At 31.0% G+C, this 23,048-nt stretch overlaps 2 protein-coding genes and 1 pseudogene across 2 annotated transcripts; all 3 read left to right on the forward strand.

The window, feature by feature from the left end:
• Nucleotides 1-1,251: 1,251 nt before the first annotated feature.
• On the forward strand, nucleotides 1,252-2,244 carry LOC130014974 (protein TIC 20-I, chloroplastic-like; the record flags this gene model as incomplete). Its single annotated transcript, XM_056104173.1, has 2 exons — nucleotides 1,252-1,324; nucleotides 1,415-2,244. Coding segments are annotated over 2 exons (678 nt in total), but the record flags the coding sequence as incomplete, so codon positions are not given.
• LOC126661992 (uncharacterized) lies at nucleotides 2,136-4,991 on the forward strand (annotated as a pseudogene).
• A 9,223-nt stretch (nucleotides 4,992-14,214) lies between these two features.
• On the forward strand, nucleotides 14,215-20,016 carry LOC126660038 (putative serine/threonine-protein kinase). The gene is made up of 6 exons (XM_050353362.2): nucleotides 14,215-14,403; nucleotides 14,566-14,684; nucleotides 15,008-15,218; nucleotides 15,537-15,774; nucleotides 16,928-17,078; nucleotides 19,571-20,016. Exons 1-6 carry the CDS (start codon nucleotides 14,241-14,243, stop codon nucleotides 19,886-19,888), a joined length of 1,200 nt encoding a protein of 399 aa, XP_050209319.1. The 5' UTR covers nucleotides 14,215-14,240; the 3' UTR covers nucleotides 19,889-20,016.
• Nucleotides 20,017-23,048: the final 3,032 nt, after the last annotated feature.

A 23,048-nucleotide genomic window follows, 5' to 3' on the forward strand; every position in this document is an offset into this window, starting at 1 on the left:
GTCATGCCAGCCAATTGCTTAGTTGGCGGTGACGTGGACGACACTGTGTCAGAAAAACCGGTTCGATTCAAAAATGGCTAAAAAAGAAACAGAACATATAAGGTTTGGCTAAATCTGGTGATTTTTAAAGGTTTGGCTATAATTGACACAAAACGTATAGGTTTGGTATTTTTTGGTGATTAAGCCTTTAAGTTTATATATGAAACAAGATTTTATTAAAAAAACTTAGGACTTTTGAGTACTTTTTCACATTTTATCCCTAAATCAAATCATCATCTTCTACATTTCATTCTCGTCGTCCAGCTGCCGCTCGTCCTCGTCGTCCAAACAGTTGGTCGTCATTCCATCGCAACCGACATCTATGAGCTCGTTTAATGTTTTATAATGTGTTTAATTTTGTAGGTTTAAGTTTGTGGATTGGATACTCAGAGTGATACGTCACTAAGTTCAGGTCCGCCGGAGGTTTGTTTTCTGATATCATATCGTTAGTGTTTTTTTTTTAAATTTAAAGTCATTTTGATAAACTTGAAGCTAATTATAGTTTTTTCACAGTTAAAATTTGAGTTTTAAGAAGAATTAAATTTTCAAAGTTAGCTAATTAAAGTCTACTAATATAACTTAAAATCACATGTCTACTGCATTGTTCTTTTTTGATAATTGGGGAGCACTTGTAGCAGAGTGCTTATACCATTTGAGTTATAACTCATTGTAATGTCTGTTGGATTGTCTCTCAGTAGATTTTTGGAAACCAACTGCAGATTTCATTGTGTGTTTGTATATCTTTCTTGTATGGTTTTTCTAGATGTTTGAAGTTAATTAGGTTCGATTTGGCTAATTAGGGGTTTTTTAGGTTTGATTTGGCTAATTAGGGATTTAGTTAAGTTTAATAATCTAGAATCAATTAGATGATGAGACCTCAAGTTTCAATTTAAGGTAAAAGTCCATTATTTCTGTCTACATATTCCACTCTATGTTGGTAATAAGATTAGGGATCGAAAACCCACAAATTCAACAATGAGCTTAAAGATGAAATTAAAGTCGATAGAAGATATGCTGTGATTTTACTTTGTATGTGAAGTCAACAGCTTTTGCTTATTTTAATTGGATGCCAACTCTTTCTTATTTTAGTTTTCTTTGTTATTTTAATTGGAAAACAGGTGCTTCACTATGATTCTTAATGGATGCGCCGTAGCGGCTAAACCTAGGTCCAACGGCCTTGTTTCTGCAAATGTTCCTCACATCAGTGCTAAGCCTGCAATCTTAAATATCAGGAATTCATGGAATCCCTTTCCGAATCTGCAGTCTAAATCATGGTTACCTAGAGGTATTAGCTATCAACATTACTGTTTTTTTACTCATTGTAGAATATATGTCAGGGATGATCCTAAGTTTGAATTTATTTTCGATAAAACAGGGTTGCTCTTAAGCGGGGATCGCAGTAAAAATTGGCATGCTGTTCCATTGCTTCCTAGGCAAAGAAAATCTTATATTTGCCCCCGAGCGTCGAAAGATGTCCCATACAGTTACCGCTTCCCCCCAATGACCGAGAAGCCAAAATGGTGGTGGAGGACATTAGCTTGTCTCCCCTATTTGATGCCCCTTCACGAGACTTGGATGTATGCTGAGACATCATATCATCTACATCCATTCCTCGAAGACTTTGAATTTTTGACATACCCGTTTCTCGGAGCCATCGGGAGGTTGCCCAGCTGGTTCTTGATGGCGTATTTTTTTGTTGCATATCTTGGAGGTGTGAGAAGAAAGGAATGGCCACATTTCTTTAGGTTTCATGTGGTGATGGGGATGTTGTTGGAGATTGCTCTTCAAGTGATTGGAACTGTGAGCCGGTGGATGCCGCTCGCCATCTACTGGGGTAAAGTGGGGATGCATTTTTGGACAGCCATTGCGTTCGCTTATCTCTTCACCGTCTTGGAAAGCATAAGGTGTGCTCTTGCTGGTATGTATGCTGATGTACCTTTTGCCTGTGATGCAGCCTACATCCAAATCCCTTATGATTGATTTGCAAATAGTGCAAAAACAGAGATTAGTGTAGTCCTTTCAATTTGTATTTTGTACTAGCAACTTCCTTTTTATCAGAAATTAATGGTTGTATGCCACTTTTAGATCAGAAACAAATGAGTTTATGTTGAAGATAACCATTTCTCAGTTTGATCATTGTTCTTGTAGTTTTATGACTGTTAATTTGTATAGACTTGAGGTTTCAATTTCACGTTGTTGTTATTAGTGTCTTGTGTTTCTGGTATGAGCAGTTTTTCTGGGGTGTTGCGTTTGCTATTGGGGTCGCCTTGCAGTTCTGTACGTCATTTTTGTTGTAGAAAGACTTCCATTTACCATGATGGTACTGCAGAAAGCTGTGAATGGGGTCTTCCTGAGGTTATGAGGGTGGCATATGCATTTATGCTAATTATGCGTTTATGGATGGGAATATGGTCTTTTGGAGCAGCTGGCATTGTAGCTTCGACCATGGCTGTTGGTAGGCGCTGGTGGCTTCTTTTGGTTCTCTCAGCTAGCTTATTCTGGATAGGTGCAGTCCTCTGTAATACTGTACGTGTTGTAGTGTCTGGGATGGTGTTCCTCGTTCTTATTCATGGTGGTCGAGAAGCATCATCTACGCTTCCCAACCCATTGGCAAAGTCTCTACGGTATGCCATCACGACATCTTTTGACAGCATTTGCTATGGCTCACGCTAGTTCGATTTTCTTAACAAGTATGGGTATGTCCAGATAGCTATTAATGGCAAAAGTTTTAACCATTCGGCTCGTGATGCCTGGGAATTATTTCAATCAACCAGAGTCGAAGCACTTGAGTGAGCTGATTACGGGAACTTGCTCAGGTGTTTGGACGTATATAAAATGGAATGACAGAGTAAGCATGGTAGTAGGATCCACTGCAATTTACAGATTCATCAAAAAAAACTTTTATCTTTTAATAAGACTAGTTTCGCATTACGTGCTATGCACGTGGCTCGTAACGTAACTCGTCAATGTACATATTAGTAAATTTATTATAATCATATCAATTTTTTTTTAATGAGTCACATGCATGAACCTCTAAATTTGAGCAACACTTTTTTCATTAATAAGGAAAAAACGATATTCTAAGTTATACATACATGGTTAAGATGTGTCATTAATAATAAGCTGAAAAAGATATAATAGTTTTATTTTTAGAATAATCTGATCTTTATGGTTTGCAAAAGTATCAATTTGTTACCAAAGATACGTGCATAGAGTCCTCTAAATTTGAAACAAAGAATTAGACTTGGATATTGATTCTTTCCGTTGAACATACGTTTTTACTCATTAAGCAAAAATCAGAGAACAAAATTGTTGGCATGAGATTTGCATTAAAAAACGTAAAAAACATTTCTTAAAAAAAAAATAAACGTAAAAAACATAATTTACAATTACCCTATATTATAGTTTCAGTAGTTTAGTAGAAATTGTTAGTTTTTAATTTATAATTAATCTATATTATAGTAGATTAATAGTTTAATATTTTCTCTACCAAAAAAAATTAGTTAAGAATATTTGTAAAAGTAAATATAATATATTCGGTTATTAATTTTTTTTTCATACTGAATTTAACCATAATTAAATAATTAACTTTATTTTATTAATAATATCTTTAAAATAATAAGATTAAAATTTAAATAATAATATATTGACTAAATACAGTATTTTAATTTGATAGGTCAATCAAGCTAAAAGATAGGTATTCCTATTAATTTGGAGACAATTTAGCTACCCACTCTAATTAGGACTTTAATTATAATAGTGATTAATTAAATAATTAATTAGTTAATGACTATAAAACCTTTATTTAGTAACAGACTGAAAAGGATTATTCAGTAAATTTGCCTGTCCCTTTTTTATTTATAATTAATATTAAATTAGTTAAAAAAATTTGTAAAAGTAAATATAATAAATTCGGTTATAAATTTTTTTTCATATTGAATTTCTTTCGATTTTATAATAATCATAATTAAATAATTAACTTAATTTTATTAATTTATATCTTTAATATAGTATAGATAAAAGCTAAATTATTTTTTTAATTAGCTCTGATTAGATTTGAATTTAAAATTAATTTTGTAAGAGATACATTTTTCTATTTTTGTCGCACATTATAAGTACATTATATTTGACCAAACCCTAATCATGAAAAATAAAACTAAAAAGAGCATAATCATTTGACCAAACCCTAATCATGAAAAATAAAACTAAAAAGATCATAATCATTTGATAAGGTAGGTGATATCTAATTTGTCATGAAGTGCAATACAAAAGAAGAATTTTCAAAACCAAATCAAAGAGTTTGTTTGTGTCCGATGGCTGCGGAAAATCTGAAAAAATTGACTTCTAATTTCATAAATCTTACACTCCTTTTGAACTCTGACTAAAATTAAAGACAACATAATTAAAACAATTTGACAACACTAGATTATAATAATCCAATAGAAATTTATGATAATTGACTATGTCTAAGGTTATGCATTTTTATGTATGTCAGTTGTATTTTAGATAGGAAAATATACAATAATGTATTAAAAGATTTATTTATAAGCTAAGATGAACCATATGCCACATTTAATTCAAAAATCTCAATTAAACGGTCCTCATTCCAATCGAATTTTACCAATGTGAAATCCTATTCACACTTGTCATCAACAATTTTATTACTTTCCAATGTGAACTCGTTTATGTTGGGTCAATTAACCTCAATTTGGACCTCATTCCAGTCTATTTATCTAGAGTGTGATTACCTTCTTTAAGAGCTCATATAAGCATAAACTGGCCTCATGTTTCACATGATTTTTTTTACAGGGCTAACGAGGTTTAGTGAATGGGTATCAACTATGAGATGACACTTTTAAACTTTTATATTCAGATGAATTTTCAATCGAACTGTGTAGGTCTCTTGCGGGAGGCAAACTCTAGACGCATGTTTTAAACGGCTGCATACATGAGTACAGTTCGAAACCGCGACCTTACTTAAGCCAGAAGCGCGCATTACCAACTCATCTGCGTCTTAAAATTCCATGGTTGTTTTTATTTATAAAAATTAGTTTTAAGTTTTATATTTGGTATAAAAAATCAAATAAACATAAATTTATAGTTGAATGTCTGTTAATTTGACTTATCTTATTCTCTCAACTGTGGTGGCAGAATATTATCTAACAATTTGGAGCTAAACTTGCAATATATTATTTGAACGATTTAGAGCTAAAAAAGTAATTTTAATTTTTTTTTGATTTAGTTGTTTGACATATGCGTTGTTAAATAAGTAACTTTGAAAAGAGTATTATATTTATAGATGAGAAAGATAGTACATTAAATTAAATTTTTATAAATAATATGAATTTAATTTTAATGTTGTAATAAAAAATGAATAATTGCATAAAATATGTTGTAAGTAGGTTGGTTCATGGTTAGATGCATGTTCCAGTATTAAGACTTTTAAAAATGGAAAAATCTATTTTCAGTTCTTAAACTATTTTTTGTTCTTATATGGTCTTTTAACTAAGCAAAAAATTATTTTCGAGTCCTTGATTGACAAAAATGAAGCCGTAAAGGAAACAAATTGTATTTTTAAAAATAACAAAACAACGTCGATTTTATCGTTCAGTGACTTAAAAATAATTTTTTGCTAAGTTGAAGGATCAGATAAGAACAAAATATAGTTTAAGGACCGGATAAATAATAAAGGTATAATTTAGAGATCTGAAAATGAATTATGCTTTTAAAGAATTCAGTTTAATTGACTCGGTCGATCAGGAGAGTCTGACTCTTTTCTTAGTCACTCATTGACTCGCCCCTCCTTTTGAATGCACTCATGCATAATTACATTTAATGTTTGGTTGAATCGTTTTTAGATTCTATCTTGTAATTCAAAACTTCAGAATAAGTCTATCATACAATTTTAAAACTAAAAATTAAAGACCAGATCCTCTCATCATGAGAGTCGTTAAAGTTCATATTATTTCTATTACAAATGTATAATGGAGATCTAAAGCGTGTTTGGTTTAATTTCTCGGTGGGATTTTTAATTTTATCTTTTTTTTTAAAATTTCACTTACACGTTCGGTGAAGTTTTCTTAAAAGATTTTCGGAGCTTTTAAAATGTCAACAACTGTGGTTGAAAAAGCTCCATTTCAAAGCTTTTTGATAATTGTTTTGATATTTTTAATTATTTAAATAAAATTATCCCTACTAAAATATATTATTTTTATAATATATAAGATTATTTTAAGGGTTAATTACATATAAAATCATCACCTTTACACGAAATTGTAAAAATAACACGATCTTTAAAACGTGGCAATTCAGGGCACCACCTTTCATTTCTTTTCAAAAATAACACGGGCACATTTTTAGTGGCGTTTTTGCTGACGTGGCATGACACGTGGCACTCCCATCAGGTGTCCAAATCAGCAAAATTTTATCAAAAAACGTGCTCATGTTGTTTTTGAAAAGAAATAAAAGATGATGCCCTGAATTGACACGTTTTAAAGTTCGTGTTATTTTTGAGAATTCGTGTAAAGATGGTAATTTTATATGTAATTTATTACCCTTATTTTAATTATTTTTGAATACTCTATTTATTTATATATTATATAAATTTATCTTATTTATATGTGGTAATTTCCTGAAATACATGTTTTGATAACTTATTTACCCCTTTACCTGCCAAGTTTTGATTTTTCTTTTTTACCTTTTTTTATTTACAAAAAATACCTTTTTGTTTTTTTAATTTCAAAAATACCCTTTTTCGGTTTTCAATTTCAGTTTTTGTTTTTTTCGGTTCGGTCGACCGAACCAACCAAACCGACCGACAATTTTTTTTATATAGTGTAAGATTAGTGTATATATTGTGTTAATTTTTATTTTTTATAGATTTTTTTTGGATTTTTTTTATAGTGTAACAGTAGTGTATATACATAGTGTTTTTATGGTGTTTATATAATGTAAGATTAGTGTATAAGTAGTGTATATATAGTTCATAAGTAATGTATATATAGTGTATAAGTAGTGTATTTATGGCATTTTGTAGTGTTTTTTGTGGTTTACACCATGAAACACTGCAAATACACCATAAACACTGTAAATGCACCATAAATATACTAAAAAATGGCAGAAATACACTATAAATACACCAAAAATACACTAAAACGTAAATATATTATAAAATTACTACAAATGCACCATAAATCATTTTTTTTCTTTACAAAATCAGTAGCAATAAACAAATCTATGAATAAGAGAAGAAAAAATAAATAATTATATGAATAATAGAACAATTTTATAAACAAAAAATTATAAATCTACAATAATTTATTTACAAAATATTTAAATCATTACAAAAAACCTAAAAAATTACGCAAATCTAAAAACGAGTCGAGAAATCCATAGTGCGAATGGAAGAGACGAACGGACTAGCGCGAACGGAAAAGACGTACGGAAAAACGACCGGAAATGACGAGAAATCCACCGGAAGTAGACGAACGGAAGCGCGACCGGAAAGACGAACGGAAAAGTAATCGGAGGAGATAAACTGAAAATCAAATGAAAAAGAAGAAGAAAAGAAGAGAGAGAAAAGAGAGAAAAAAAAGGTGACTATGTAAAAGTTTAACTTAAAATGAGATAATGGTTCTTTATATAGTGGGTATTTTTAGTACATAAGTTAGCTTATTAGGTAACATAGGATAAGATGAAAAGATTGGCCAAAATGGTGTAAATATTTTACCCAAAACATGTATTTGGAAAATAATCCCTATTTATATTAGAATAGTTATAATTCAATAATATTTTAATGAATCATAAATTTATCAAAAAAATTATATATATAATTAAACCTCAAATTAAATATTGCTTCTTATAAAAAAATTAAATTTAATTATTTTTATTAAATATAAAATAAATAATCTATTTATAATTTAATTAATAAAAGGTTTAATATCGTAAAAAATCATAATCTTTAGCGTGTTATGCAAATTTAACATAAACTTTTAATTTTGACAAATAAATACACCGACTTTCAATTTTTTGCAATTTTAGCATCGATCAATTTTCCTTTAGAAAAATAGAGAAAAATGATGTGTACACCAGAATAACCACTGTTCTGGCGTCCACATCAGTATTTTTCTGACGGAAAATTGATCAGTGCTAAAATTGCAAAAAAATCAAAAGTTGATGTATTAATTTGCCAAAATTTAAAATTTATGTTAAATTTGCAAAACACGTTAAAGTTCGTGATTTTTTTACGTCATTAAGCTTAAATAAAATAAAAATTATATCCTTCAAAATCATTTACATATAAACAAGAACTAATCAAATTTCACCAAACGCGTATAATCTATTAACTATCAGCTACCAGCTAACAGCTCATAGTTACTAGCTGAAAAAACAGTTGAACCTAGAAGAGCATTTTGATAATCAAATGGTAATATATCCTTGAGGGAATATACCAACAAATATACCATCCATGGAGAGCACAATGATATATCACCTATGTGCAACAAAAGAAAAATAAAAAATCACAAAGGGAAAAAACAGAATTCATCAGTGAGTTGTCTCTAACACTAAACCATTCAACCTGGCACACTAGTCTGCCACTGTATGGACAAATTAACCTCTTTTAGAAAAACTTAAAATTATCTCAACAGCTTTATCAACTCATCATTATCTCATGATTTGTCATCTTGTACACATATGTTTATGGACAAAAAAATATTAGCTAAAGGTCCATTTTATCTAAGAGTTTGTAAGACCCATTTTTTTAGAAAAACCTTGAATATTCTACCTCGCAACTCAAGCATATTGCCTAGAGGTATTTTTAAAAATAAAGATCCACATGTCCAGCTCACTAGACAATGTAAGGCTGCCAGTGTATTATGAATTAGACTGTGCTATTATCAAACAAGAATTACGCTAATATTTTTTTGCCAGCTGACTATGCAACCTTGGCATGTGGATAAAGTTATAAGGTGATTCAACACTTGAATTCTAGAATATTATAGCCACTCTATAAAAGGAGGATATCACCCATTGTATTGTTATTGGTTAGAGAGCATCAAGGCACCACTAAAAAGAGCTTCATCTTAGGTTTTATCTCACGATCGTTGTGATTTATCATGTATCAAAAGAAAGTATAAACCCAATATTTATATGTATATGTGAGAAGGTTTCAAGCAGTTTATAAGAATATCTTGTGGGGAGGAGACTAGTTTTGGGTGGAGTTAGGCCTGTAACCTGTTAGTTTGCTGGAGCTAATGAAAATTGGTGGTTCAAGGAGCAGATTAATTTTGGATAGATGTAACCTGTTAATTCGTTGAAGCTAATGAAACCTAATGGTTTGAGAAACAGATTAGGTTTGGGTAGAACTGAACTTGTAATCTATTAGTTAGCTGGATCTAATGAAAACTAGTGGTACGAGAAGTAGGTTAGTTTTGGGTAAAACTAGGGCTGTGAACCTATTAGTATGTTAGAGCAAATAAAAATTAGTGAGAAGGCTAGCATACTAGGTTCTGGATAGAATTAAGGTTGTATCCTTTTAAATCTTATCTCTAGACTACAATAGACATCGAAATGTGAATTAAAAACTTAAGAATGAGATCGTTAAGTAGTGAACGTAGGCAGAGTTTTCGGGTCACTACAAATCTGGCGTTCTTTCCTTATACTTTCAATATTTCTATATTATCTTACTATTTTACGAAAGGGTTTTCAAAAGATTTTAAATGATATATACTGTTTGAAATGCTTTACATTGCTTTGGATAATTAACTTATTAAAAAGTTTATCACAACAGTTTTCTAAACAACTTTGTATTTGAATAACATTTGAAAAAATAAATTATTAACCAGTTTGTTAAGCATTTTAGTGTACTAATTAATCAGCAAAAGTTTTTAAAGTCTAAATCCCCCCCTCTTGAGCTACTGACAGACCCAACATAGGAAGTTAAACATTTACCAATTCTGAAGGCAAGAGGACATTTTCCTCTTGCCTTTCGAACCCATCCCCTTCACTCACTGTGGCTTCCTCATAATGCTCCACACTATGGTCTCCTCCAAAAGAATATACTAGCGACATTGTCAACCAAAACGGGGGTCTGATTAACAACTTTTTTGGTCTGCATCTTCCCGTTGGTGCCCATTAAATTAACCTCGAAGATCGAGAGATCTACATCAGGTACGAGCAAAGGAGCAACATGACATTTTACCTTTGCTTCTCCTTCATTAATCAGATTGATAAACTTATCAAAAAATTCCTTTTCGATCGTGGCATTCTCCGCAATAACAACATCCTGGCTTGTTGTCAAAACCTTATTCAGCTCAATAAGTTCTGACAGAGAAGCTTCAAAGCCCTTTCATCGCATTCGGTCTCAAGTTGAACTTTTGAAGTAGCCTTTTTATTGTTAAAAGACCCCACCCGCATCTCGAGTTTCGAGCACTTTGACTCAGAATTATATAGTTGATCTTTCAAAGCAGCACAATCTGAGCGCCAAAGTGCCAGCTCATTCTCATACCAATTCCATTGAAATTCAATCGTGGACTCTATATTATTTTGAGAGAACCGTTCTGCTTCTAAAGTTGTCTCGACATTAATAACTTTAACATGGACATCAAAAGTTTTTGTTAGCAGCTTCTTCTAAAAAGCAATTTGTTATATAAAATAATTGGATGCATGGTAATAAATAAATGAATATATTAAGTAATTACGAGAAGAAAAATACTTATAAGAAAATAATGTCGTGATCACCCAGGTCTTTCTCCACGGTAGTGATCAAAGCTTCCTTATCAACAAGAAGCAAAGTAAGTTGAGAAAGTCCTAGATCATATTTGAGATTATCAACAGTACAAGAAGAAATTCTTGGAATGCGACCAGCGAGCAAAAATATAGATAGCAAGAACAACGCCCTCATTTGAGATCCTCGCCTCGGTCTCATCAACTAGCACTCTTCTTTTCTTAGTACGAAGAGGGCTCATGTCTTCCTCGATAGTAAAAGGAGTAGGTAGATCCACGATAGACCCTGGCCAATAGGGGGCACCTCCACCTCTTGCTCTTTAATGAGCAGATAAGAAAAACTAGCTTTACCTTTATGTGCTATGGTCTTATACCGGGATCTTAGAAGATCAACACTTAGCGGTATAACAATAGAAAAAAAAAACATCTACATTTAAAACCCGGTCATCCATCGAGGGTACAAATGTTTATGGGCCAACCTGTACTAAACTCGAAGGAAGAGTCGATTTTGGAGAAAGTACTAGGGGTTTACTCTGATATTTCTTTTTCTTGTTTTCGTTGATAGATTGTACATCTAACACTGAAAAGGAAAAAAAAGCAAAGTTTTTTTTTTAAATTAACGCAAAGACAAAATCGAGATTATAATTTTTAAATTTTGACTTTTAGCGCGGTTAGAAACTTGGCTAGAGGAATCCTATGAACTAACTTATTAGCATATATAGCCTCCTTTTATGCTATAACCTCCAGAAGTCGGGAATAATCCTACCTCTTTATATCCCCATAATCCAAATATTTATTCTCAAGACCCGAGACTGACCAACGAGTAAGAAGAGAAGGAAATGCAGAAGGATGATATACACAAAAATACTCGTGGCTAATTTTTTAAGAGAAGTGGTCACACAATTTAACAGCTTGCGAGGCTCGGGTAGAAAAAGTCTAATAGGAGAAAAGTCAAAGTGACCATGAAAAGTAAGAGAATAAAGGATGACCTATAATTGAATAGAAAACTTTAACTTATTATATCGGCAAAAGGTAAGACATGTAAATAAATGCCTCATATTATTAGAGTGGAATTGGAAAAGGGGCATTAAGTAGAAATTAAGCATCTCTACCAAACTAAGATCTAAAGGAAACCTAAACCCGAATCGTAGGTGTTCCAAATACACCCAAAAAAGTATATTCAACAGACAATTTAAACCTCTTTGACTAATAAACTAATGAGGCCTAGTAGACATCACTAAAAATGGTCTCCATCTGAATACGCCGAGTTTGGACAGTTTGCACTTTCTCAAAACGGGTTGAAGATGTGGTCTCCAAACCCGATCCACCACCCTTCTTAGGGTTATGATATTTTTGAAATCCTCATTAGACATTATTCTAACTCCTCTATTTCTAAAAAACACAAAAATAAGATATTGAAGAGGCAAAACAAACATCTAAACCTAGATACACATCAATAACAAACTACTTAAAATCCAGAAATAAAGAATACTAGAATAATTATTTAGGCAAAGGATATTGGAACAAAACTAAAGAAGAAAATCCAAAAGACAATTAAAAATCGTGTAATAAATCATGGTATTAGTGGGGAAGTGCACAGGCCAACACGTGTCATCTAGCAGCCGAAAATATAACTACCAAAACTTGAAAAGGCACCAAACTCGAAACCCTAGATGAACATCCCTTTGACACAACCATCAAATCACTTACTCTCGCCACCAACAGCACACAAACTGACATAAGATCACACATTACAAGCACTAAATAACAGTAATTAGACATACTCCACTAACTAGTTTGCGGAAGAATAATTAAGCTCAGACATAAATATCAGACACTCGAAGAGGGACTTGTAATAACATATTGCAGGTGGAACAATTACAAATCACCCAAAAGCCCAATAGATAAAGCCCATTTAAGACAAAGTCCAAAGTTAAGTAACCAAGCCTAGCTCAGGAAGTGAAGATAACACAAAATCGAGCTAACATCAAGTCGAGGTAATTAAGAAACAATATAGAGGGGCTATGACTAGAAACAGCATAAACGAGCTATGGGCTAGAAACAACATAGTAAAGACAATAGTCTAGTCGCACTATGGCTAGAAACAACTTAGTCGAGACAGTCCAGAAATAGCATAGCCGAGCTAAGAATAGAAACAACATAGCAGAGACAATCTAGAAACAATATAGCCGAGCTATAGCTAGAAAGGCATAGCCGAGGTAATCCATAAACAGTATAGCCAAACTATGGCTAGAAACAGCACAACCAAGATAACTCAAAGACAGCATAGGCGAGCTATGAGAAGGTGAATATTTTGTTCACACTCTTTATACTATTTTTTTTCTTTTTTCTCTCATTAAAATACTAATTTGCTCATCGGAGTAAACATCTGGAATTCCCTTTCGATGTTCTTCTGGCCTGTTTTCTCGTGTTTTCAAGTGGAATTTTGGTGACTTGATTCGTAAATCACTCCACAATTTATCAGTTATTGGTTTTCCATTATTATCTATATTATACAAAAGAAAAAGGAAAAACAGTTTATAGGACGAGCATGTAACAAATGACCACACTTTTTAGCCAAGCAATAAATTTTTCAGTTACTACCTAATTGTTTCTTTGTCTCCCTGGTTAGGTTGTATAGTTTCTATCATCTAATTCAAAATTTATTTATTTAAAAAATAAAAAGTTGAATTATTTATCGACGGTTACTATTGCAAACGCCGCCTCACGTCACTATTAGTTCATCAAATTGATATAAAGTCAACAGATTTGAGAAATTGACAAGACCTGCCTCCAATAATATAGTATTATACTCTAGCCAGCCAAAGTTTAAATTTTACTTCGTCATATAAGATTTCAAACTTTTTATGGTACAAATATACGTTAGTAATAATAACTTAAATTACATAATAATGTTACTGTTCTGTAATAGCATGCAGGGGCGGGTCCAGGAAGGGTCGTCCACCCTCCTCGACGGAAAAAAAATTAAAAAATGATATAGAATTTTCGATACTTTTTCTTTTAGGGGCGGTAACCACCCCTATTAATTCTAGGGGCGGTTTTTCCATATAGGGACGGTTAACCGCCCTATAAGTTCTTGTTGCCAAATTTTCACCATATTTGCCGTAGTTTAATTTTTTAAATAGTTGTATGGAAAAATTTCGACCCTCTTAAATTGGAGTCCTAGTCCCGCCCCTGATAGCATGAGTGATAAAAATATTCATTTCTTTCGGACATAATTTTAAACTTTAAAAAATAGCAATGGATATTCGCTTCAAAAATACTTTATAAAATTTTATAAATTTTATTTTATATGTTCTATTTTAATTATAAATATGAATAATTTGGTCAGACATATATATATATATATTCATATGAATAGAACCAAATTGAAGGTCAGAAAATTTCGTCTATAAATAGGGATTATTTTGGCATATACATACAAAAAAAATTCTCTCATATTCAATTAAAGTCTAATGATATTAGCTATGGAAAATATTGAGAATACATCAATCTTGAAAAAGATAAAACAAAGTTTATTCAGTCATCGTAGCACCATACTTACTTCTATGAAGCAATCTTTTTCTTGCTTCTCTTATACTCCACAAGCTTCCTCTTCTTCAGATTATAGCACACAAGGTAGATATATATATACTTTTCCTTTAATATATTTACATTTTCAACTCGATATTTATTTTTACTCCGCGTTTATGATTCTCGAACTCGAGATCTCATAGTTTAAAACGAGTTCATAATAGTTTCAGGATTGTTCTTCTAACTAAATATTGATGATAACTACAGGAAGTGTAAACATTCTTGAAAATATTTATGCCTTCTCATATAGTGAGTTGAAGGTTGCTACTAATGGCTTTCATTCATCTAACAAAATTGGAGAAGGTGGATTTGGCTCTGTCTATAAGGTAAGCATTTTTTTTTTTTAAACAACATACTTTTTTTCATGAAATTTATAATATTTAGTTATAGTTTTATTCATTAGTAACTAATTAACATATTTTATAAAATTTATTTAATTATATATTAATTTATTGTATAAAAAAGTGAACATATTGAAATTTTTTTTATTTTTTAACTAGTAAACTCATTTTGACCGATTCTCGTAAATGTTGGATCACACGGATAATTTTTTTAATATATATGGCTAACGGTATATAATTCTGTTTCGAAAAATACATTTCGCCTATAATTAATCGTGTATATATTAAATGGCTTTGAAAAATTGAAGGGAAGAATAGGAGAAGGAAAATTAGTAGCTGTGAAAGTGCTATCAGCAGAATCAAAACAAGGAGATAAAGAATTCATGTCGGAGATTGCATCTCTGTCAATTATTAGGCATCACAATCTTGTTAAGCTGCATGGTGCTTGCATTGATGGCCCTTCCAGATTTCTTGTTTATGAGTACATGGAAAATGGCAACCTAGCTCAAACTTTGCTAGGTGATTTTACTTCTTATTTTCAATTTTGATACCGACCGGAATTTTCAATTGAGCGATATGTTACGAGTTGAAGTAAAGCAGCTCGAAATTACAAAATATGATGATCATTGGTTCTTTAACTATCGATTGTTTTCAGTTGTTTCATCATTTTTTCCGAATATTATTTAGTCGTGTCATTTTTCTACTTTTTCTAATCGCCGACTGTTTTTCTTCTCTCTTATCTTTTATTAGTTGTTTTTAGGACGCTCAGTCGTTTTTTTAGATGATTAATTCATTCTTAAAATGAGAATGGTTATATCTTTTTAATTGACATGGCAGGTGGGTACAAAAATAGAGTAAAATTCAGTTGGAAAGCAAGAAGAGAAATTTCATTAGGAATTGGTGAAGGGCTAGCTTATATTCATGAGGAAATAACCCCTCATATTGTGCATAGAGATATAAAGGCCAGCAATATACTTTTGGATGAGCATTTTAGTCCTAAAATTTCAGATTTTGGACTCTCTAAGCTATTTTCACATAACATCACCCACATTAGTACAAGAGTGGCAGGCACATTGTAAGTTCTCAAAATCTTTCCTTTTATTTCTTGCTATAAACCCTTTTCTAAAATATAATTAAGCTGAAAATAATAATTAAAAATAATTAAGCTGGAAATACTAACTAAATGTATATGATTGTTAGCAGATAGATGTCAACTATCTCATTTATTGCTAGATATATAAAATAAATTGATAATTGTATGCTATATTTATATAAAATTAAATATAAGAAAGAGGAAGAGACAAGAATATCTATTAAATAATACAACTTGAGTTGTTTCCTAATCAAAAATTACAAAGTTGACAATTGTTTTTGCACTTATACATAAATGCTACCATAGAAATTATGGGTAACCAACATATTTTTTTTAATTAAAAAATATTAGAGGCCAAATAATTGGTCGAATAATAAAAATAATCATATCATTTAAAATAAAATATTATTATTTTTTTCAATTTTTTTTTGATAATTGGGGAGGGGGGAGCGCTTGTGGGAGGAATCGAACCCACGACCTATCAGTTTGCTGCTAGCGCTTATACCATTTGAGCTGTAGCTCGTTAGTATTTTTTTTTCAATTTTTTACTCGTTAATATTAACTTAGAAGATAACACTTGCTAATTCAAGCTATTTAAACTAAAAAAAAATAGTTTATCAAAATTGTTTCGTGTGTTTGTTTTAATTTAGACACAGCTTATGATTCATACCATTCAAATTAAAATGTCAAATCACTAAAACATATATTTAATTTTGTTGATTTCTTTTACTTATGGTCTATTCTTTTAAAAATGTCAACTATAATATAGTTTTGATAGATACATTTTTCAGTTGTGGCAAATCAAACATATTTATATAAAAACAATTTTTTTTATTTATGATCAAATTTAATTTTTAAATTAAAAATTATTTATCAAAATTTGGGTATAATAAACAAAATGAAAAAGAATGGCCATCAATAAAAAAAAATTAAAAAGGTTAAATAGTTGTATCAATTGAGATATCCGTATAGTTACCAAAATTAACATTTTTAAAAGTTGGAAAAAACTAAAATAGCTTGCTACTAATCTTAAAAAATCTAATCATTTTATCTAAAAACTGCAATATAATTCTTAATTTATCAATTAAAAATGTGTAATTAATTGTATGTTATATATTTTGTGATCAATTGAAAGAGGTTATCTAGCTCCGGAATATGCAATAAGCGGACACTTAACAAGAAAATCAGACGTATACAGTTTTGGAGTTCTTCTTCTTGAGATTGTGAGCGGAAGAACGGCTGTTAGCTTCGATTTAGAGCTTGGGGAACATTACTTGGTCGAAAAGGTACAATTATTTAACTTGGTCCCTAAAATTAATCTCTTTATAAGTAGTAGAAATATTTTAACATCATATCAGCTAATTTAGTTTATAGATTTCAATCATTAGAATTGACATTTGGATTCATGATATCTTTAATTTATAGGGATAACATCATTTAAATATACTTTAACATTAGGCCCAAAAAAAGCCAGTAATTTTTTTTGACATCATGAAGGGAGTGATTATTTATTTAAATATTTTGAATTTCTAAAAAATCTTATTATGCCTTGAGGGATCCATCCATGAATAGATTAAGTATGTAGAAAGGTGAATGTGAATTGTATACAAAAATTGTGGAATAGATGATAGTTATGGTGACCCAATAATTTTGTCTCTTGGTGGTTTGAGTTATAGGAAACAAGGTCACCTACAAATTATAGCAATTTAAGCTCATCACTCCCTTTCTACTTTAATCAATCATGTACATACCCATTTGTGTATTCCACAGATATAGCTTCAATTGAAAAAAAAGAAAAAAACACAATATCATACACTATACTTCATAAAAGGAAAAGGTTGAAATATTATCCTAAGGGAGAGTAATATTGTATATTTAGATATTTGATAAAAAGAATTTAAAAAAAATTATAAAAATTTGATCCATCAATTTTATAATTTTTGATAATTATATTTGATTGTCAATTTAAATGTATTCTTAGACGCATAACTCTCGATTTGATGCGGAAATTTACAAAACCGAAAGCTATGAACGTCTTCTGCAGATTGGTTCTCTCAAAATGATATAGTAGATATATATTTTGTATTTTTCATGTGATATAAAAATAATAATTCTTTGCTTCTATTTTTACCACATTAGCCTTTTTTATTCAAATGACAGAATTACAGTTCTACCCTTTAAATATATTCCTTCTTCTAGGGGTGAGCACGGTTCGGGGGAATCCGGGAATTGACAAATCTCCGGAACCAAACCGAAAATCGGGGATATCAAAAATTGGATCTCCGGATCCGTACCAATAATCGGTTCGCTTCGGAGATTTTATTTTTCGGTACGGTTCGGTACGAGGATTCGGTCCTAATGGTTCGGTACGGTTCGGTACGGATATCATTAGAATCACGGATCTTGTTTTATTTAAAATATGATATCTACTATATTATAATATATTATTTTGATTTTTAAAATTAATTAGCTACTCATTCATTCTTTTTTTTATATTTTCAACTATCACAAGTAAATAATCATCAATAAAATAAAAAGGTACAATATGTATATCATCGTTCGATTTAATATTAATTTCTTTATGACAGAAGGTACAAAAAAACCCTCGACTTTTTCTCAAAAGTACAAATTAGCCCTTTTCCATTTTTTGAGAACAATTAAGCCCTCGTGTTTTTAAAATTGAACAATTAAACCCTTGTTGTTTTAAAATCGAACAAATAAACCCTTTTAGTTTACTTTAAGGACACTTACCCCCTCTAATTTTCTGTAAATATTTTCAACATTAAAAGTATTGTTGAACTTTTTTCCTATATGATTATGGGAGGTATGTCAGCCATTAACGAGTGTTTCTAATTGTGTTGGACGAAAGGGGTTATTTGTTCTATTTGAAAACAAAGAGGGTTTAATTGTGCCTAAAAAAGTAAAAGGGCTGATTTGTACTTTTGTGAAAACTACGAGAGTTTTTTTGTACCTTTTGCCTTTCTTTATAATTTGAAAAGGTACTTTTATCTATTCTCAAGTCTACAGTTATATCATTTTTGTTAAAACTATATAATTTGGTCAATGAATATATAAATTGTTCATATCAATTTTTATAAAATACTTTTAATAATTATTGATGGAAAATTATATAGTTTTATCAAAGAAATTGTATAAATATTTGAAAAATTCATATCATTTTCATTGAAATATATAAGTAATTTTATTTTTATATAAATTGATAATTTTTATATATATATATATATATAGAGTAAATTTTTTAATGTTATAAAGCAATTTTAATGTTTAGTAATTTAAAGTTAATACCAATATAATAATCAAATTAAAAATTGAATAATATATATATAATTTCGGTTCTTCGGGGATAAGTTCGGTACTTCGGTTCGGTACGGTTCGGTTCGGTTCTCGGTACGGGTATTTATAAAAGATCCAGAACCGTACCAATAAAATTTTCGGTACGGTTAGGTTCGGGGAAAGTCAATGGTCAACGGATATTTTTCGGTCCTGGATATTTTCGGTCCGATTTTCGGTTCGATTTTGGAGATATCCAGGATCCGTGCTCACCCCTACCTTCTTCCCCTCATCTTCATTTCTACAAAGGCAAACGGCTAACAAATGATCCTCATATTTCCACCCAGGCTCTTTTGGCCCCTCAAAAAGACTTGAAGAAGCCTTAAGAGTTTGAGGTGGAAACATGAAGGTCATGTTTGAGCCTTTTCCCTTTCTACAAATATACATTTCAAATTGCTATAATAATATGTTATTGATTCGATTGCAGGCATGGGAAATGTACAAGGCAAATGGGCTCATACAATTAGTGGATCCTGTGCTCTATGAAAATCTTATAGATGAAGAAGAAGCAATGCTATTTCTAAAAGTTGGTTTACTTTGTGTTCAAGAGAAATGTGGGCTGAGGCCAAAATTGTCAAATGCAATTAAAATGATGAGAGGTGAAATTGAGATTAGCAATTTGGAAATTACACAGCCAGGGCTTCTTGATGATATTAAAAATGTGAAAATTAATGGAACTAGAGAAATCAGAAATAGCTCACAGAGTGTCACCACAATTTCTAGCCCACAGTTTTCCCCTTTGTAAATGCATAAAATTGATTTTCATTTTTGTAGTTGGAGTAGAAAGGCACTAAAACTAAAATACATCTTGCATTATAAATTCATATAGCTCATTCCTATTATCAAATTATTGCTTAAGGATTTTCTTTTTCTTATATGTATCTTTATATTGCATATATTTTAGGCATTTTTTATGAATATAGATTATAAAAAATATATAAATTTTTAGGTAGACTCAGTCCACCACGTCATTAATAGACTAAACCTGTCACATTATGACAAGTCATTAAAATAATGACACTATCGTAATATTACTATTCAAAAGTGTAAAAAAATACTCCATCCGTCCCGTTTAAGAAGTCCCATATTCTATTTTGGGATATCCCATTTAAAAAGTCCCATTACTATTTTTAAAATATTTTTCCATTGAATACCCTATTTTACCCTTATTTTAGTTCTCTTAAAAGAGTTCTATGAAAATTCCACTATCATTAATAGGGGCAAAACATGAAAAAACATGAAAAGACAAGAATAATTAATGTTTTCTTAATCTGTGTGTAAAGTCAAATGGGACTTCTAAAGTGGGACGGAGGGAGTAATAAACAAAAATTACAGTAGTGCCACTATTTTAATAACGTGTCGTAATATGATAGACTAGTTTACGGATGACGTGATAGACGACTGAGTCTACCTCAGAATCTCTCTATGCACACTTAAAGTTACGACTCCGAGAAAACAACAGTAAAGGCGACTAATAAGAATATAATTTATTTCCGGTAAACGTCCGAACTAGAACCAGGAAATGGCATTTATAACAAAAAACTGCTCTGATAAAATACTTGTGGACCGAATTCTTTGTAGACGTCCGAATATGCTCAAAAACAGGGCAATCTCTGTATTTCCACACTTCTTAAATGGCGTTCTCCGAAAGAGGGAACAAAAGTTCATAACAACCTTTCAGTATCAAAAATCTCCATTGAATAAAAAAGTTATAAAAATCAAAAGGCATAACTAAATATAAACCAAGTTTACGAAGCATATGATACCAGACAGTCGTTGCGTAGTCATAGTGTATCAGAATGCGGCTCTGAGTTTTGTGGTTTGAGAAAAAAAGAAAATATCATAACCAGCCATGATAATATTTCGATGATCAAGGTAGGCTAAGGAAGAAACCCTGCCATGCAACAAAAACTGCACTCTTGAAGATGGAGATTTTCAAATTAAAGAAAAAGGCTTGGAAGTTATGTCTTGAATTCTAGAGAGCTTGGTTGCATGCGTTAAAAAGACCATCACCATCTTCCCATAAAATTCTGTCAGCTGACAAATTGTTTCTTTCCCCCCAGATGCAAAAATTCATTTGCAGCCATAGAACACTTAAGGATGTTACGCCTTCTTATGGAAGCATGTTGGTTTTCCGAAATTAAATGAGAATAAGGAGCCAATCTGAAGGATAAAACTTTCGAATGAATCATGTAAATCCTATTAAGTGAATTAATATGTCGATGGTATTTAATGTTGGAGGAAGCAATAATTTTGGAACTAGGACAATAAATGAGGAGTTTAGACCTTATGATAATCTTAAAGTGCTGAAAAACGAAGTAAACATACCCATCATAGCAGACTTCAGATAATTCCAAGCCTTGAGGTATAAATAGAAATTAAAACTGTATGTCTCAGAGCTTTATTATTGCCATAAGAATTCAAGGCTGCCATGATTTCTATTTCTTTAAAAGGATAAATGAGAGAATCGGCTTGTACACGAGTAACGTACTAAAAATGAAGGCTTGAAAAATTATAATCACCATAAGAGCGGTTAATATATAGAAAACTGAAGAATAATCTGATTTGGTTTATAGTATATACTAGCTCAATAAAGGAAAGATTGTCAGCCTGAATCTCAAAAAATTAAATTATTCTATGATGAATAGAAGCTAAAATGTTGAAGAATTTAGTGTTTCAATCTCTTTTCAAATGCTTGTTGATTGTCGAATTCTAAATCGAAATCAAATCTAAATGTTTTTTCAAAATTCTAAAAGCTCATACTTCATCTGAAATAACTACTCTAGATCAGCTGCTTTCGACAAGGCATAATTTACGACAAACTCTAAATAGCAAATCTACTGCGATAACCTTTTTATCTTCTTATTATGATCTCCAAATACGTTTATATTCTAGACTTTATTATGGTTCCTAAGACTACGAAGTCTATGACAAATTTACAAAACATTACCTTCTTTGTTAATTGACTCGCAAGAAGAAGCAATAAAATTATGGAAAAATCGAATTATCCCACCAAACATCAATGGACCTAAACAGCTTTGGATGCCAATTAAATTTGTTAGCTGACTTAAACTAGACTGGGGTGTGGTCATAATGTCTTCTAGGCAAAACCGCAATCAAAAGAACTAATTAAAGGAAGAATTGCTAGAAATAGTACATATATTAAGATGAGACCTTAAATAAGAGTTATATTATGTAAAAGACCGAATTTGAAGAAGAATGTCAATCAATTTTAAAACATTGATAAAATCTCTAAGAGCAACCTTTGAAAGAGAACATCCAATACATTTGGTTATTTCACAACTCTTCAAGATGTCATTATAGTCCAATGTAATAATAACAATACCCTGAAAAATCTTTAGATGCTTTAACTCGTCCTAAAAAGCAATATAATCTAATGTTGAATTGTTGGAATAAATACGAATATAGCAAACATAAGACCCATTTCAAGGGAAATCTATACAAATCCACCGACCACCTTTAAAGATGGTGACCGAATTCAACAAAGAATAATTCCAAATTAGAAGAAAACCTCTTGAAGCTCCAATTGAAGGACTAAGCAGAAATCAAAATCAACATTTGGCCAAAGTTTTTTGACAAGAATACCATCACTAGTATCCTTTTAAAATTTTCAGTATCCCGTGTGTTTCCGACAAGTTTCGCTGAGGTTTTAGATAGTTTTCAATAGATTATGTGTTTGATTTTAATTGGTGAAATGCTTGGTTTATGGTTTTACTAAATGTCGGAAAATATTCACTGTGTACATTCCCGTATCAGAGATTTATCAACAATGTATATTTTGAGGTATTAAATATGTATCAAAAATAAGGACGTAAAATGTAAAAATATTTTCATCTCTTAGGTAAAATTGAAATGTTTTAACTTGGAGCATATCTTTGAAAGTT

Source organism: Mercurialis annua, linkage group LG8 (assembly GCF_937616625.2).
Source record: "Mercurialis annua linkage group LG8, ddMerAnnu1.2, whole genome shotgun sequence".
NCBI classification, from domain to species: domain Eukaryota; kingdom Viridiplantae; phylum Streptophyta; class Magnoliopsida; order Malpighiales; family Euphorbiaceae; genus Mercurialis; species Mercurialis annua.

Bases quoted from the DNA above. Each gene is read 5' to 3' on its own strand.
- LOC126660038 (XM_050353362.2), top strand. From the start codon at position 14,241: ATGATATTAGCTATGGAAAATATTGAGAATACATCAATCTTGAAAAAG. The intron at 14,685-15,007 runs GTAAGCATTTTT...GAAAAATTGAAG, and splicing joins GATTTGGCTCTGTCTATAAG to GGAAGAATAGGAGAAGGAAA. The intron at 17,079-19,570 runs GTACAATTATTT...ATTCGATTGCAG, and splicing joins AACATTACTTGGTCGAAAAG to GCATGGGAAATGTACAAGGC.